Source organism: Petaurus breviceps, unplaced genomic scaffold (genome assembly GCF_028583685.1).
Source record: "Petaurus breviceps papuanus isolate PSGF00001 unplaced genomic scaffold, PetGlider_PUasm1.0 90352, whole genome shotgun sequence".
NCBI lineage: Eukaryota > Metazoa > Chordata > Mammalia > Diprotodontia > Petauridae > Petaurus > Petaurus breviceps.
In genome coordinates this window covers 916,037-934,820 of record NW_027187228.1, presented here as the reverse complement: position 1 = coordinate 934,820, position 18,784 = coordinate 916,037, and the positions used below count along the sequence as shown (strand labels likewise).

Here is an 18,784-nt window from a genome sequence, read left to right as displayed (position 1 = left end):
TGGGCCAAGTGTAGGAGGGAGAGAGCTTCCCACCCACCCCTGCCCCTCCTGCACTACAGGGGTGTGTGTGTGTGTGTGTGTGTGTGTGTGTGTGTGTGTGTGTGTGTGTGTGTGTGTGTGTGTGTAAGGACTTCAGTCTTTGGGGAAGGAAGGTAGGGAGGAGACAATCTTGAAAGGCTGGATGGAGCCAGAGGGAGTGGGGCTGGGAGGTGGTGGAGGGCAGGGAGAGCCCAGCTCCAACAAGGAAAGGCCTGATTTGACATATCTCCCTTTTACTATCACTTCCCTGGAACCAGGCACTTGGGAACAAGCAGCTGGCCTTCCAGCAACAACTCCTCCAGATGCAGCAGCTGCAACAGCAGCACCTGCTGAACCTGCAGAGGCAGGGTCTGGTCAGTCTGCAGCCCAGCCAGGCAACAGGACCCCTCCAAACTCTCCCACAGGGTGAGTGAGTCTTGTAGCCCCCATGTACCTCCTGAACTCCCTCAGGCCCAGACTGAGTCTTCAGAGCCCCTACCGTGGGCCCTGAAACCCCAACATGCCTAGCCTGAGCCCCCTACACTTCCACATCCTGGGGCCTTGTGGTGACCACACATTCCCAGGGCCCTCACTGAAGGTTCAGAGCCCTTCCTCCAGGGTTTCTAGGGAGATAGTCCGAACTTTCGGTTCCAGAAATTAGGTGTCTCCTGTGCTGTCCAAAAAGGGTTAAAGGTGGGGAGGGATCTCTGACCCTGTTCTTTGCAGCCGTGTGCCCATCTGACCTGCCCCAGCTGTGGAAAGGAGATGGGGCAGCTGCCCAGCCGGCTGAAGACAGCGTGAAGCAGGAGGGGCTGGACCTCACCACAGCAGCAGCCACCGCTACCTCGTTTGCTCCCCCTAAGGTCTCACCCCCCCTCTCCCATCACACCCTACCCAATGGGCAACCCACTGTGCTCACACCTCGACGAGACAGGTACCTTTGGAGAGGGGATGTGAAAGGAAGCTGTTGGGGTGGGTGACTCTGGGAAGCCCACTGTAAATAGTTCAGATCTGACTCTTGAACTGTGGAGTTTTTAAAATGAGGGAAGAATCAAGTTGGAGCTAGGGGTTGGTTGTGTGGATCAGTACTCCTGGAGTGCTGAACGGTGGACCAAAAGAAATGGGGTGGGGGCAGCTGGGACCAAACTGGAGCAAAGATTTTTGTGGCAGGCAACAGGGGGCCCTGACTACTGTACAGGGTCCTTGACATTCTACCTTCCTTCTCTTCCCAGCACCTCACATGAGGACACCCCTGGCTCCCATCCCCTGTATGGTCATGGGGAGTGCAAGTGGCCAGGCTGCGAGACTCTTTGTGAAGACCTGGGGCAGTTTGTCAAGTAGGTGCCCACCTAGACTCATCTCCTCCCCTCTAGCCCCTCTCCCTTTTCCTCCCTCTCATCTCCTTGCCTCTGCACTTCTTACCTCCACTTCCCTGCCACTCTCTGGTCACAGACCACCATAGTTAGCTTCAAATCCCTCCCATAATTGCCTCCCTTCTTCAAATCTCAAGTCCTGGACAGGCCCCCAGCCACTGAATCCGTGAACTTGCTCCCTGTGTTTTGGGGGTGAGGGAGTGCTGAGATGTGAGTGTGAGTGCATGCTCTCAGACCAGGCACAAGGCCCTCTTACCTGGGCCCCCATCCCCCCATTCCTAGCCCATCTAGCCAGCTTCTGTGGGAATGAAAGCAACTCCTCTCATTCCTAGGGAAATACAGAGCAGGTTGAGGGGTAAGCAGGTAATGGAGGCCAGTTCCTATATACTCCCAGTCTCCCCAGTGAAGGGACAGGAGGAAACTGACAGCAGAGTGATGGGGACTGGAGGGGGCAGGTGGACAGGTAGGCAGGGGGGCAGACAGGCGGTTGGTGCTGCCACAGTGGTGCCAGGCTCTGTCACTGACTGATTAACTCTGCTGTCTCCCAGCCCCTTGCAGCATCAGGGTCAAACAAATTGTTTTCACGCTTCGTCAGAGGTTTACTTAATTAGTTCATTTGCAATTAGATCTCTCTGTAGCTGGGATTTTAGCAAAGACATCAAAGGAAGCTGACTAAGAGGATGCTGCTTCTATCTTCCCTTTCTTCTGACTTGGCCGCCTTCTCTGTCTCTCTGTCTCCGTTACTCTGTCTGCCCCTCTCTATCTCTCTGTCTTTGTGTGTGAGGGGATTGAAGGTATGTCAGGGAAGGCAGATGGGGGAGAACAGTCAGGGGATCTGGGGAGCATATCCTAGGTGAAGCCCGAGTCTAAACCTTCCCTTCTTTCCCCCCCCGAAGACACCTCAATACAGAACATGCACTTGACGACAGAAGCACAGCCCAGTGCCGGGTCCAGATGCAGGTTGTCCAGCAGCTGGAGATACAGGTGTGGCCCTCTGTGTATATATGTAGGGTGCTCATTGGGTCCCACTCACCCTCTCCCTAGCCCCATATCACCTTTCCATGGGGCCTGCTGGACTCAACCATTTGTTTAAGTAGCCAAAGCAATCTCCTTACTTTGTCTAAATTCTCCTGGTTATCTTGAATGGGGGAGCTGAACTCTAGAGAGGGCACATTCTGGGCTTGGGGAGGCGGTCTGGGTCTCACCCTGGGAGGACCAGAAGATGCATAGTTAGTGTGTCCCATATAACGAGCAATCCTCTTGGCAGGTGGGTTCTCCTCGAGCTGGGAGACAAGACATGCTCAGTTTTCCAGTGAGTTGTCTTAAGCAAAGGTTGTGGGGGAAAAAAAAGGTTCTGGCAAAGTCAGAGTGAGGTATGTGAAGACATCATAGAGAAGATAGTGGCCTGAACTGCAGATACCCAAGAGATAGATCAGGGGAACCAATCCATCAATGAGAGAAATTAATCTGTCAACAAATATGTATGCAGTATCAGCTTCCTACTAGACTATACATTCCTTAAGGGTGGGGATACATCTTTGCATTCTTCACAGGGCCTTGATGTACTGGACACTCAGTAAATATTTGGTGGGTAAATCAATAAGCCAATAAGCATTTATGAATAAATGCTAAATTCTAAATGGGTTGAATAGTATGAACAAAGGTGGGAAACCCTGGACTTTGATAGAGGTGTGGGACACCTGTGTGAGGTCAAGCAGCTAAAGAGGCTTGTGTTTGTCATCTTTTTTCCCCTTGGTTCCTCCTTCCCTTTTCCCTTGAGGCAGAGGATTGGGAAAGAATGGTATTGTATGCTGATGGAAGAGGAGAGGGATAAACCCTAAAAAGACTCTGAAACCCAGGCTTTTTGTCCCATCTTCTCTCTCTCCCTACAGCTAGCCAAGGAGAGTGAGCGACTTCAAGCAATGATGGCCCATTTGCACATGAGGCCTTCAGAACCCAAGCCCTTTAGCCAGCCGGTGAGATGCTCTATGCCCCATACATACTCTGCTCCCTCTAGTCCCTATGACCCCAAATACTTTCCAGTGGGGCCTGACCTTCCAAAAACCTTCTAGGGCCTCCCAGACACTTTGCCCAACCATTCCTTTAGTCCCTTCCGCTGGACATTGCCCCTGTACCTTAGACCCTGGTGGTTCAGATCTGTTCCCCTCAGAATCCTTCCCTTCAGAAACCAGTCCCCTTTGAACCTTGTTCTCTCCCTCCCCCACTTGCCACTTTCCTCATTGATTGAAATTCACCCTCCACCATTCTGACCATGAGATCTATAAGAATAGAGAAGACCTTGGAATCCAAGGAGATCCTCTCTGCTCATACCTGTCATCCTTTTTAGCTCTGCTCTCATTACCCTTTCCATTTTTCATAGCTGAACCTGGTATCAGGCTCCTCACTCTCCAAGGTGACTGTCTCAGCAGCTGAGTCATTCCCGGACGGCCTCGCCCACCCCCCCACCTCAGCTGCCGCCCCTGTTACTCCCTTACGCCCCCCTGGCCTCAGCTCTGCTACTCTGCACAGTGGGGGCCCTGCCCGCAGGAGAAGTAGTGACAAGTTCTGCACCCCCATCTCCTCTGGTGAGGGTGGGGAGGTGGGGGCAGGAGGATCACAGAAGGGAGGCATTGTGGTTTAGGGGAGGGGGTTTTCTTGGGCCACAGGTCTGGCCCTTCTTACATCCCTCATCTCTGTCCCTCAGAACTGGCCCAGAATCATGAGTTTTACAAGAATGCAGATGTCCGACCTCCCTTTACCTATGCGTCCCTCATCCGACAGGTGAGCTTCCCAGGGAAGAAGATGGAGGTGCTGGGGATAAGAGAATTCATGAAAAGCCCTCCCTTCTATTCTCATTCCCATCCCCCAAATCTGTCTCCAGTTGCCTATTTGCCTATGAGATCTTCCCTCTCTTTTCCCACTACTTAAATCCTACCTAGCTTCCCCCTTCCCTGACCACCTTAGCCTCCCTTCTTTAGACATCGGGAGCATTCATTGTCTCATCCTGATTTATCCTTCTCTCTTACACATGTATGCACCCATGCACATGGATTCTCCTACAGCTTATGTTGTATGTTGTAGATGTGCACATAGTCTCATATGTAGCAGTCCAGTCCCACATTCAGTTTCTCACAGATATACCTTCTCTCACCATTACTCAGCAGCTCATTCTTACACACACACGCACACACACACACACATCCATTCTCTCTTATTGCACAGATACAACTCACACGTATTTCCTTAGACATATATACATCCATTCCCACTTACACTCACACAAATATGCACACTTTGTCTCTCTTACACAATTAATTATTCCCTCCTCTCATACACATATTCACATATAGAGTCTTTGGTCAGAGGATCATATATATTTATTGAGGAAGGGGACGAGAGAGAGAGAGAGAGAGACAGAGAGAGAGAGAGAGAGAGAGACAGAGACAGAGACAGAGACAGAGCAGAGAAACAGAGAGAGAGAGAGAGAGAGAGAGAGAGACAGAGACAGAGACAGAGACAGAGACAGAGACAGAGAAACAGAGAGACAGAGAAACAGAGAGACAGAGAGACAGAGAGAGATCTCTAAGAGGTTCAGTTCAATTCCTTCATTTTACAGATGAAGAAGCTGAGTCCCAGGGTGGGGAAAGTTACTTATCCAAGACAGTAAGCAAGGATTCAAGACAGAGCAAAGATTCAATCCCACTTCTTTGACTCCAAATCTAATACTCTTTTTTAAAAACAATTTTTATTTTTATTTACTTTAAACTTGACAACCAACAAACACAAACATTTCCATATTCAAAGAAGAATTGAACATGAGGATTGCCTTTGAAACCAAGTGTATTATATAGTTTTTTAAAGCGTAAAATAAATTCAACACAGTTTCAAAGCTGTCTTATTTATCTGTACCTCCCTCTAAACTTCCTTCTATTTCCTTGTAAATTAATTTTAAAATGTTTCAATGACCTTCTTTTCATTCTTTTCTTTTTGGCATTACTTATTACTAAACTCCCTTTTCCCCCAATCCTCCTCACCGTTTTTTAAAGCTTTCCTTTGTAACAAATAAGTATAGTCAAACAAAACAAATCTACACACTGACCATGTCCAAAAATGTATGTCTCATTCTTCACCTCTAGTCCCATACTTGCTATAAATATGTACATATGAGACCTTTTCATCTTTTTTTGACTGCTGGTTATATTGTTGGTTCAAAGGATATGCACAGTTTAGTGACCTTTTGGTATTGTTCCAAATTGCTTTCCAGAAATGCTGGACCAATCTATAGCCCCAGCAGCAGTGCATTACTGTGTCTGTCCTCCCATATCCAGCAATCTCCATTTATGTCCACTTTCTTTGTATCATGCATGCACACATCTTTTTTTATATTCTCTCTGTCTTTGCCACTGTCATCATCCCTGTCTTCCTCCCCCTCTCTCTCCTTCTTTCCTCATTCTTCCTCACCCTCTCTCTCCTCCCTCTTCTCTCTCTTTCTCCCTCCCTTCCTCTTCTCTCCCTTCTTCCTTTTGCTCTCTTCCCCCTTCTCTACCCCCCCCCCCCATATATGTACTCATGCATACAAAGTTAATGATTCCTGGCAGCTTGATGGTGGATAGAGCACTGGAAGAATTCAGGAAGGCCTGAGTTCAATTCTGGCCTCAGACCCTAACTAGATATATGACTTGGGCAAGTCACTTCACCCTGTTTGCCTTGATTTCCTTGTCTGTAAAATGAACTGGAAAAGGAAATGGCAAACCACTTAAGTATCTTTGCCAAGAAAACCCCAAAGAGTCGAACATGACTGAAATGACTCAACAACAAAATTTGTGGACCTAAGAGAGAGTTGGAATCCTAGGAAAGACAATCTAGTGTGACTGATTTCCTATCTCTAGAGGAAAGTAACCCCTTTGACCTCTGCTTCCCTTGAAGGCCATCCTGGAGACCCCTGACAGGCAGCTTACTCTGAATGAAATCTACAACTGGTTCACCAGGATGTTCGCCTATTTCCGGAGGAATACAGCCACCTGGAAGGTGAGACACTTACCTTGCTTTGCCTCTCCTTCTCTTCCTAAGGGCCCCCAATTAATGATGGGCCCTTCCCTAGATTCACATCTAGGATAGGAGATTCCTGTAGGGAACATTAATACTGTAGCCCACAGGTCAGGTTCTCTTCCTCTGGAAGGCCAGACCTGCCCTTGTGTTATTGGCTTAGTTGGGAATGTTTTTGGCCCAGGCATATCCCCACATCAATGGGGATCCCCATATCATCATAATCAGGGACCCCTAGAACTCAAATGCCTTCTCAGAGATCCTCTGAATTCTAATCCCGGTTCTCTAATTCAGGTCAACAAAGAGTTATTAAGCACTTATTATGTGCAATACCAGCTTGGCATAAAAGATAGGGAGGAGGCCTCAGAGTCAGGAAGACCTTGGTTCAAACCCTGTTTCTTACATATGCTGGCAGTAAAACCCTGGGCAAATTACTGTGCCAGATATTCAGGATACAAAATAAAAAATGGAAGAATCTCTGTCTTTGGGGAGCAGGTCCATGCTTTCTGCTTGCATTTTAGGGGGGGTGGGAGATAAAACTTCTACACAAATAAACATAAAATGAGGAAAATTCAATGTTCAGGGAAAGGACTAAGATCTAAAGGGGATTGAGTTCAATGAGGATATGCCCTCTAGTGATCCTTGTAAGAAGACAAGGATTCTGAAAGGTAGATTCTGAGAAGGGAGCGTAGTCTAAGTATGGAGAGCAGCTTGTGTGGATGCAGGGAGGTGAGAGATAGAGGTTAAAATTCAGGAATGACTCACAGTCCCCTTAGGGGGTCCCCTTAAGGAGTTCCCTTAAATAGGGGAAACAGAGTTTTTAAAAGAGAGTATTATGAAATAAGGCTGATAGTGGGGCACTAGATTATCGAGGGTGCTAAACTAGGTTGAGGAGTTTTTAACTTTTAATCTAGAGACAATAGTGAGCCATTGAAGGTTTTTTTTTTTTTTTTACAAAGGGAAACATGATGGGATCTGAGCCCTGGTGACCACACAGGCATCAGAAGCACCTGAAAGGGGCATAGACCCTTCCATGAGCCCATGGTTAGGTGGTAACAAAGTGTGTCCAAACCATCCAGAAGTACCCTAGAATTACTAAAGCTGTAGCATAGGGGTGTTCCAAAGACCCTATTGTTCACTGAGGAAGAATAGTGTATGGGAAAATTGGACATGGGGCCAAATATGGGTCCATGGACATGGGCACAGACACATATACAGACATGGACATACATACACCCTCCCCCTTTCTGCTGTCAGAAGCAGAAAGATAATTGTCTCAGTCCAATTAGTCATTTCAACACCTCCAGCCATAACAGTTTTCCTAGGGGGACAAGAGAGAGAAGGTAGGGGGAGGACTAGGGAAAATGGGACAGGGAGTTAGGGGCCTGATGCTGATAGTGCCTTCTGTTTTCTCATTGCCAAGATTGTGGGGGTGGTAGTGGAGAGAGGGAGAGAGATGGAGACACAGACAGACAGACAGAGACAAAGACATAGATGGATAGAGTGAGAGATATGGAGAGACAGATGGACACAGAGAGACACACAAAAATAGGAAGAGAGATGGATAAACAGAGAAAGACATAGAAAGATGGGGAGAGAGGGATGGAGAGACTGAGACTGAGATGGAGAGAAAAGGATGAAGAGAGATGGAGAGAGAGGAATGGGGAAAGAGAGATAGGGAGAAAAGCAGAGAGACACAGAAAGAGGGACAGGTGGAGAGAGAGGAAGAGACAGACACAGAGAGATGGAGATGGAAAAAGTGACAGAGAAACAGAGATGGAAAGAAAGAGACAAAGACAGAGACACAGATGGAGAAATGGGAAAAGAGGGATGGAGAGAGAGATGGAGAGGTAACAGAAAACGAGCACTCACAGGCAGGTGGAGGTGCCAGATGAGGGACTTGGTGCCCATACAGTAGGGTGGACATTGTGGCTTAGTGGACAGAGGGCTCAAGCGTGGCCATCAGGGTGGGGAAGAGAGGGCAGTGTCTAGTCAGGGAGTTGCCAGGATCTTTGGCCTTTGAGTCCCCCTGCTGGCCACTGATGGAACTTCCGAGGTAAAAGATGCTTCTTCCCCAAGGCTGGGGTGGGAGGGAATTTTTTCATGAATTATGATCACAGGATCATAGATTTAGAACAAGAAAGAACCCTGATGGTTGTCTACTCTAGTCCAACCCCTTATTTAACCGATGAGAAAACTGAGATTTAAAGAGGTTAAGTGACTTGGCCAAAGTGCAAGAATAATGAGTGGCAGGAGGATTTTAATCCAGACTCCAAATCTAGCACTCTTGGCACATCCATGAAGTGTCCTAGTACTCAGACCCAGGTCATCTGACTGAAAATCCAGTCTCTTACCCTTAAGTTGTACTGTCTCATCAGCATAATACTGCCCTGGCTTATGGAAAACGTCCAAATAGGTAATTAAAGGACTGGGCGGGGGGGAATTCTAAGGGTCATCTTGGTCATTCTCCTAACTCTAGGCAAATGTTACCTAAACCATTCTGGAAAGATGAGTGTGACATTGTTATTAAAGAACCTCAAGAATATTTCAGCCCTTCATTGAACTCACTGTCAGAAAACTTTTCTGAACAGCACGTCAACTCAGTGGATAGAGAGCTGGACCTAGAGCTAGGAAGACCTGAGTTCAAATTGAACCTCAGCTCACTTACTAGCTTTGGACATGTCCCTTAACCTCTGTCTGCCTCAGATTGTAAACTGGGGGTAATAATAACATCTACCTTCCAGGGTTGTTGTGGGGATCAGACAAAATCATATTTGTAAAGCATTTTGCAAACCTTCAGGCACTAAAATATTTTAAGTCCCTCATGCCTTGGACAAGAATGTGAATGTACTGAGTTTAGGGTTTAGGTCCATAGAAGCTATTATACATGGTGCTTCCTCCCAGGACTGAAAGGTGAGTGGAGTCACTCAACTAAAATGTCACCCCCATTCTTTGGACTAGGGTCACAGTGTTAGAGTGCTAAGGCCTCAAAGAGGTAATGGCAAGCCAAGCTCAGTTAGCTCTTCTGATTGGCTGTAAGTGATGCCATCCCTCTGACTGACATCCTGCTGCCAGGGTCTGGGGCTCCTTTCTCGCTGGCTGGAACCTTCTAGAGGTTTAGTCTTTATTTAGTCTTTAGCCTCTAGACAGGACAGCACCCAAAGGAGTCACCTGTTACTTAACAACTGTGCTAGATGTGGGTGGGGTCAGAGTGTGTGTATGTGTGTGTATGAGAATCCCTCCTGTCCATGCATACTACACATACCTGCCCAAACTAGAAATTGTACATTTACTCTCTCGTCATTTTATTTCTATCCACTTTAGTGCAGACCATTACCTCTCTGAAGATGGAGAATAATTAGAGAACCTGTGATTTAGATCTGGAACAGACCCTAGAGTTCATCTAGCCCAGCACCCTTTTTTTACAGCTGAGAAAACAGGCTCAGAACAGAAGGTGACTTTCACAAAGTCACATAGTGGCCAACCAGAATTCAAACTCGGCTCCTCCAGACCCAGGACTCTTTTTACAGCTTCTCTTTGTCATCTCCTTTTAGAGAGCTTTTCAGAGATTGAGCAGTTATGCAGTGCCTTTTCATTTCTCCCTTTCAGGCCAAACAGTCCCTGTGCCTTTCCCTCTTCTTACTATTTCTGAATTCCTACTCATTAGTCAATTCTTAGTTTGTTCCCTAGTCCTACTTTCCCTTCTGAGACCCAACAGTGTCCGCCTGTTACTGAGTCTGAATCGATAATGCATAGACAATGGTCTGGTCAACATTGGGGGTAGGTGTTGTGGCGAGTGTACGGAGAGGAACAAGAGAAAGTCACCCTCTTGGGAATACAGGCTGGGATCACTGATTTTTCCCTCATTGTAAAATGGTGGACAACTCAGTAGAATGTACCATATTAGAAGGGTGGTCCACTATGACCTTCTGGTTTTCTGTGGCCATGTTCTAGCCCTCTTGCACCCAACTCCTAACCCTTTGAGGCGCAGAGTTCTTAGGGTTATCCTCAATTCTCATTTCCATATCCCGACTCATCTTCTGCTGTTATCTCCTATGTCTCTCCCTCTACCCACACTTCCCAGGTCTTCCCTTCCCCAGCCTGGCCAGACCACTGGGGTTTAGGCCTCTGCTACTTATTCCCCCCTGGGGCAAAACAGAATTCTGACTAAATAGATTTTCCTTCCTCCCCCCCCTCCGTCTACCTAGCCCTTCCTGCTCTGCCTCCCTTTTCATCCCACCTCCCTTCTCTCTTCTTGCTGGATCCCTTTCACTAGAAGGACCAGGTCAGGGGGAGAGGATGGGGAGGGGGCCTGGGGCCAAGCCTGGCCATACCGAAGACAGGAGACGCCATCTGTTTCTCGGAGCTGCTGCCCTCCCAGACCCCTTCCCCAGCTCTCTCCTCCCGCCCACTCCTGGTGTCGGGCCCCTCCCCGGGCCCTTGTTGTGGGGCCGGTCCCTTTGTTTACGAAGCCCCCGCCAGACCCCTTAAATTGCCGTTAATGTTTCAGCGTAACGAATTAGTCTCTCATCACGAATCAGGCTTCGAAATGAGGGAAAAAAGCCCCGGTGAGGCCATCCTCGGAAATTGGGGTCATTCTCATTTGCAAAGCGGAGGATCCGAGCCCCGTAATGCGGGGAAATTTATTCCGAGGCAGGAGCCCCGGCGTGATTAGGCCCTTTGTAATTATCGCTCCGAGAGATTCCACTCCAGCCGCCTGCCTCCCTCGTGGATTAGCAAGCGAGTCGGAAAAATACACAGGATTTAATTAGAGGCAAATTAAAATTGGTAATGAAATCGGGCCAGTTGCAAGTGGCAAGAGTTGGAAGAGAGAGAGGGAGAGGGGATCTCGAGGGGGCACAGCGCCTGCCTGCCCTGCCCGCTTTCTTCTCTGTTTAGAAATGTAAAGATGGAGTCAGGGACCAGGGACAGGGACGGGGACACAGGGATAAGAAGGGCAGGTGTGGGGAGGGAGGAAGGGACCAGGCAACAGGAATGAAGTTGGGAGACAGGGAAAGGAATTAGGGGCAAGGAGAGAAGTAGGTCAGAAGATGGGGACGTGGTGGGAAATAAGGAGACGGATTCAGTCCATTTCAGCAGTTATTAAGCACCAACTATGTTCAGGGCACAATGAGAAGAATAGGGGCAACTGATGACAGCGAGAGGGGAAGCAACTTGGGCATGTTCCCACCTAAAGATCAAGAGGGGAGAGAGAAGGGATCAGGCTACCCACATTCTAAGGGGATGACCTTAATTTCAGAGGCATCTGCAAAAGTGTTAAGGGGTGGTGATTTTTCTAGATTCCTTGCTTAAGAACATTGAATGATTCCCTGTCTTCTACTAAAAAAGGTCCAAACCTTCCATACCATGGCTCCAGCATACCATTCCAGCCTTATATGCATCCTAGCCAAACTGAGACACTCCTCCTTCCTGAAATATGCCCTTGGCTTCCCAAACCACACTGTTCCCTCCACCTAGAATATTCTTCTCTCCCCCCCCCCCCCAGCATCTCCTGTCCTATTGAAACCCATGTCCAAATGCTGTTTGTGAGGCCTCCTCTGTTCCCTCAAGCAGAAATGATCCCCTGAAATCTGTAGCCTGTTGTTTGCTTCTCCCTTTTTACACGTTTATATTCTACTGTGTATTAGGGTTTTCTGTGTGCGTCTAATGCCGTTATTAGACTTACTGCACTTAAATCTCATTTTGACCAGGGTGCAGCACAGAGCTTTACACATAGTAGGTATTTCATAAATAAACTAGTAAAGCTTAAAACTGCTCTAAGATTTTGGGGATACCCTATACTTGGCTAAGTTGGATTGCTTCCCCTTGCTGATCCTTTCCTGCCTAATTTCCAGTCCAATCAATTCAATTCATAGCAATAATTGTGTATGGATGTGGAATCATGGCTAGAGTCAGGAGAGATCTGGGTTCAAATATAGCCTCTGGAACTTACCTGGAGGGTGACCTTGGGCAGGTCACCTAATTTCTCTGAGCCTCAGTTTCCTCATCTGTAAAATGGGGGATAATGACACCTGTAGTCTATCTGACAGGATTGTAATAAGGATAAGATACAATAATGTATAGATAGTGCTTTGCAATCCCTAAAGCAATATATAAACATCAGCTATTCATCTCATTATCTGTTCTCTGTGCTTAGCATTTTATGCTTAAATGCTATGCAAGCTACTGTGCCAGAAATAGAAGAGTATAAGATAGGATCCTGACCCCAAAGCACTTACAATCTACTTACATACTCAGGGAGCATCAGATAAATATGAAAGGTAGTCAGTATCCATTCATTGATCAAATATTTCCTAAATAATTACTCTGTTCCCTCTACTGTGTTCTTTGGAATAAATAAGTCAATCAGTAATAACTTACTAAATGTCTACCATGTGTCAGGCACTGGTATAGGGCACTAGGCCAAATCAGGTCAAGACGCATTTATTAATACATAGATACAAAGAGACAAAAGTCTGTCTCTGCCCTCTAGGAACTTATATTTATTTTGTCAGGGAAGGCGACAATTAAGTCTATGAGTGTGTACAAAATAAATACAGTGTAGAGTTAACTGGAGAAGGTTTTCCCTAGTCTTAGGTAAGAAGGTTTCTGTAACAACCTTTCCCTCCAGACCTCAAATAGCACTTTATTTTACACTTCTCTAATGCAGCCTACCCTGTGATATTTTGCATATTCATTGTATATTTTATGTTTGAACCTTTTATTTTACAGGCTAGCACAGGGCTCTGTATGCAGGGCTTGATGACAGAATAAATGAGTGAATAAATCAGACAATCTATTCAATCTGAGAAACATTTATTGAGCATATAAATTCTAGGCATTTGGAAAACAAAGACAAAAAAACTAAACCAGTTCCTGCCTTCAAGAAACTTACATTCTATTAGAACTAATAAGGTTTATTAAGTTCTTCCTATGTGGCAGACACTATGCTACATGATGAGAATACAAAGAAAAAAGACAGTCTCTCGGGGCAGCTAGGTGGCGCAGTGAGTAAAGCGCTGGCCCCAGAGTCAGGAGGACCCAAGTTTGGTTCTGGCCTCAGACACTTAACACCCACACAAAAAAACTAACTGTGTAACCTTGGGCAAGTTACTTAACCCCAACTGCCCTCCAAAAGGAAAAAAAAAAGACTGCCCACAATGAGCTTACATTCTATTTTTTAAATGAAATTTTATTTTATTTTTGGTGGTAACCAATGAAAATCTGCTCTCTCCCTTCCACCTTTCCTCTCCAAGTGAGAAAGAATGGGGGGGGAGCCCCAATTACAAACATATATAATCTTGCACAACAAATTACTGCATTGGCCATGCCCCCCAAAATATATGTCTTGATCTGCACCCTGAGTCTATCACCCTCTGTCAGGAGGTGGGTAGCATGAGTCCATCATAAGTCCTCTGTAATTGAGATTTATGATTGTGCTGATCAGACATCCAAGTCTTTCAGAGTTATCTTTATGATGTTGTTAATAAATTGTTCTCCTGGTTCTGCTCACGTCATTCTGCATCAGTTTATACACATATTCCTAGAGTTTTCTAAAAGCATCCTCTTCATCATTTCAGCACGATAGTATTCCATCACATTTACATACCATAACTTGTTTAGCCATTCCCCAAAGAATGGGCACCCCCTCCCTCAGTTTCCAGTATGGAGCTGACATTCTAAAGGAGAAAACAATACTCTCTCTCTCTCTCTCTCTCTCTCCCTCCTTCCCTCTCTCTCTCTCTCTCTCTCTCTCTCTCTCTCTCTCTCTCTCTCTCACACACACACACACACACATAAAATAGGGGATAAGGACTGGATTTGTGATATCATTGGTATAGAGCATTCCCAAGGAAGGAAATTCTCTCTACTGATTCAAGTTGGCACCTTCTCTGAAATCTAGAGGCTTAGAGAGACTCTAAGGCTAGAAATTATAGCCTAGTATAGTGAGAGGTTGTGACCTTACCCAGTCATAGTCAGTGTATGTCAAAGACAGGACCTGAACATAGTTTTTCATAGCTTCGAGGCTGACTTTCTATTCAGTACCACATGTTGCCTTCCACACATATTTAGCTATAGTAAAACCCAAGCAAAACAGATAACACAATAAAGTTGTGAGGAAATACATTAGGATGTATGTTACTTGAGGGCAGGGTTGGTTTATTGCCATTGTTGTTGTTGTTGGTGGTGGTGGTATCTCCAGAACTTGGCACAGTGCCTGGCACCTAGTAGGGGCTGAATAAATACTTGCTGACTGACTAACTTGGGCGAGGGGGCAGGGGAGATGACCAGGAATGGCCCCATGCAGAAGATGGTCCTTGAGGGAAACTAGAGATTTCAAGAGATGGACCTAAGGACAGAATGCATTCTGAGCATGAGAGACAGTTAGTGCTAAGATGCAGAGATGGGAGAAGAGGTGTGAGGAAAAACCCTGGATCATAGAATGGATGGACCACAGTGTTTCTGGAGGGGAGTAAGATGTAATTAGGCTGGAAAGTTAGGCTGGAGTCAGGTTGGGAAGAGCTTTAAATGTCAAACAGGAGGGTTTCTATGTGTTCTTTTTTTTTTTTTTGAGAGGGGAAGGTAGGGCAGTTGGGGTTAAGTGACTTGCCCAAGGTCATGCAGCTAATTTTGTATGTGTTAAGTGTCTGAGGTCGGATTTGAACTCAGGTCCTCCTGACTCTAGGGCTGGTGCTCTATTCACTGTGCCACCTAGCCATCCCTCCTGTATGTGTTCTTGGAGATAAAATGGAACCAGTGGAGAGTTTATTGAGTAGAAGGGTGGGGTAGCATGAACAGGCCTGTGTTTTAGGAAAATCATAGAGAATAGAATGGGGGAAGACTTGAGGCAGGGAGAACAAATGGAAGACTATTGCAATAGTTCAGGTGAGAGGTAATGAGATTCTGAAGTAGGATGGTGCTTGTGTGACTGGAAAGGAGGGATGATCAGGTATGAGAGATGTTGTGGAGATAGAGATGATGTTATCTGGCAGCTGATTTGGATATAGGGGATGACAGTGAGGGGTCAAGGACAACTCCCAGGGATGTGAATCTGGTGATTGTAAGGATGGTAGGTCTCTTGACAGAAACAGGAGAGTTTGGAAGAAGGGTGTTCTAAACTTCTCTGGGGCTCCTCAGGTAGAGGGATTCAGTTTACTTTATAGAATATTAGGTTAGGGACAGCTAGGTGGTGAAGTGGGTAGAGGCCCTGGAGTCAGGAGGATCTGAGTTCAAATCCAGTCTCATTAGCTGTGTGACTCTGGTCAAGTGACTTAACCCTGATTGCCTCAAAAAAAAATAATATTAGAATGTCAGAACTGGGAAGGGACAATTGAAAGATGATTTAGTACACTTCCTTCACTTTACAAAGGAAGAAACTGAGGCTCTTTTTTTTTTTTTTCTATTTTTTTTTTTTGCTTTTTGGAGGGCAATTGGGTTTAAGTAACTTGCCCAAGGTGACACGGCTAGGTTTTTTGTTTGTGTTAAATGTCTGAGGTCGGATTCGAACTCAGGTCCTCCTGACTTCAGGGCCAGCACTCTACTCACTGTGCCACCTAGCCTCCCCAAAACTGACTCTCTTAAAGGAGAAGTGAATCCCATGGTTGCATAGTGGCAGAACTGGGTCTTTGACTCCTGCAGCACAGTACTCTTTCTACTTCTCAATGCTATGTAATTTAATTTACTTTCTTTTAATTAATGCCTTTAAAAAAACATATCTGAGGCATTTCTGGATTTTCCTTCCCCAACCCCCCATTAAGCCCTCTTTGGTAACAAAAGAGTAAAAACCCTACAGTTAAGCAAGTGGCATTGTGACCATCCTGCAGTTTCCCACCAGTCTACTAAAAGGAGGAAGATTCAATTCACTGCAATTCAATAAACATTTATTGAGTACCTATTGTGTGCCAGGTACTGTGCCAAATGCTGGGGATGCAAAAGGAACTTGCAGTCTAATGGGGAGGTGGAGATACAACAGGCAAACAAATACATACAAAGCAAATTATATACAAGATAAATAGGAAATAATTAACAGAGGGAAGGCATTGTAATGAAGAAGGGTTGCAGAGATATATTTCATTGTTCACCAAGACCAGGACTGATTATTATAATTATTCATATTTTATCTTGATGATCTTTTTGTTTACATTATTGGGATTTTTTGGGTTTTGCATTATTTGATAATGGTTCCTTTCATTTTTTTCTTAATTCCTCTTCAAAACTTTTGTGATCTTTAGTAATAATAGTAATAAATAGCAAACATGTATATAGAGGGGCATCTAGGTGGCGCAGTGAATAGAACACCAGCCCTGAAGTCAGGAGGACCTGAGTTCAAATCCAGTCTCAGACACTTTGCACTTAACTAGCTGTGTGACCTTGGGCAAGTCACTTAACCCTAATTGCCTTGCCTTCTTTCCTCAGGGGGGCGGGGGATGTATATAGAGCTTGAAAGTTTTCAAGTGCTTTCCATACATTATCTCATTTGATCCTCATAATGCTGTGATTTGGGTGCTACTGTTATACTCATTCTATAAGAGGGAAAATTAAGTCTCTGAGGGTCAAATGACTTGTCCAGGTTCACACAGCTAGCATTTGAGGTAGGATCTGAACACATATAGTTTCATTGGTTTAAGAAATTGATGCATATCAGTAACTACCCTGCAATTTATAGTTACAGCTTGAGTCACTAAGAGGTTAAATGATATATCCAGTTCACATAGCTAGTCAAACTAGCTAACCTGTCATTGAGAGAACTTGAACCTAGGTCTTACTGTTTCCAAGGCTCGTTTTCTGTGCACTAGACCACACTGTTGCTACTGAATTTTGTGGTTGTTCAACTGTTTCAGTCTTGTCTGACTTTTTTTTTAAGCAAAGGGGGTTAAGTAACTTGCTCAAGGTTACATAGCCAGTTATTTTGTGTGGGTGCCAAGTATCTGAGGCCAGAACCGATCCCGGGTCTCCCAACGCCGGGGCCGGCGCTCTTACTCACTGTGCCACCTGGCCGCCCCTTGTCTGACTTTTTTAAACCCCATTTGCAGTTTTCTTGGCAGAGATATTAGAGTGATTTGTCATTTTCTTCTCCAGTTCATTTTACAGTTGGGGAAACTGAGGCAAACAGGGTTAACTTGCTCAGGATCACACAGCTAGTGAGTGTCTGAGGACAGATTTGAACTCAGAAGGATGAGCCTTCCTGCCTTCAGTCCTGGCACTCTATCCACTGTGCCACCTAGCTGCCCCAATTTAATGTGTTTATTAACCAGATGTTTAATAGTACAGTTGATATAATAATATGCTGCCATATGCTGGCCATTGCCCTAGATGTTAGAGATATGAAGGCCAAAGATTAAATAGTCCTCGCCCTCAAGGAACTCACAGTCCAATGAGGGGTAGAGGTGGGCCCCCTACCAAATTATATCCATTTATATGATATTGCAATCCAATACAAAAAAATAACTGATATAAGGAATTAAGAAAGGATGGTGAGTGCAAAGGAGAAATCTAAGCTGTGTGCTATGGTTTGAGAAAGAAGAGATGGCTTTCAGCTGGGAGAGCTAGGGGAGGGGTCAAAGAAGATTTTAGGGTGGAGGACTGAGTAGGGCTTTGCCAAATGAGAAATTGTGCTTCAGAAAGTAGAAAATGAAAGTGAGAAGAGTTCATTGCAGACCTGAGGAGACAGCATTAAGCAAAGGTGTGAAGGCAGCGAATGAGAGAAGAACAGAGTGAAGCCGTTTTGTTGGAAAAGCCAAAGATCACAGTCTTACAGCTGGAAGGGGCCTTGGAGGTCATGAAGTCCAGCCCCCATGTTTCACAGATAAGGAAACTGAGGCCCAGAGAGTTTAACTCATTGGCTAGCAAATGTCTGAGGCAGGATTTGAACCAGGTCTTCCTGACTCCAAGATCATTTGTCTCCTACATCTCACTACCTCCAGAATTAAAAATCTTTGAGTCTGCCCTCTTTTTTAACAGATGAAGGAAGTGATTCTCATTGAGGTTATGTGACTTCCCCAAAGTCACAAAGATAGCTGGTGGCAGAGCTGAGCTTTGTAGCCAGGGCCTCTAATGCCAAATCCAATTCTCTTTCCACTGAGCTACACTACCTCTGTGAAAGGAAAGACTATGAGTTAAAGCTAGATGAGTAGATTGGAGCTAGACTCTGTCTCTCTTCCTGTCTCTGTCTCTCTTCCCTTCCCTTCTTTCCTTTCCTTCTCTCTGTCTTTCTTTCTCTGTCTCTTCCTGTCTGTCTCTGCCAGGCCAGTGATCTAACCATCTCTCTCTCCCTCCCTCCCTCTCTCCCTCCTTTCCTCTCTCTCTCTCTCTCATTCTCTCTCTCTCTCTCTCTCTCTCTCTCTCTC

General features: G+C 45.7%; 1 protein-coding gene across 2 annotated transcripts in view; it reads left to right on the top strand.

The window, feature by feature from the left end:
• Window positions 1–18,784, top strand: part of FOXP4 (forkhead box P4) — a 102,130-nt gene that overhangs the window by 68,632 nt on the left and 14,714 nt on the right. For both annotated transcript variants that reach the window (XM_069108334.1, XM_069108333.1), the window contains exons 6-13: window positions 297–444; window positions 745–952; window positions 1,251–1,355; window positions 2,288–2,375; window positions 3,284–3,367; window positions 3,772–3,976; window positions 4,096–4,172; window positions 6,318–6,419. In XM_069108334.1, coding sequence (XP_068964435.1) covers window positions 297–444; window positions 745–952; window positions 1,251–1,355; window positions 2,288–2,375; window positions 3,284–3,367; window positions 3,772–3,976; window positions 4,096–4,172; window positions 6,318–6,419 — 1,017 coding nt within the window. The remainder of the gene's footprint in view (window positions 1–296; window positions 445–744; window positions 953–1,250; window positions 1,356–2,287; window positions 2,376–3,283; window positions 3,368–3,771; window positions 3,977–4,095; window positions 4,173–6,317; window positions 6,420–18,784) is intronic.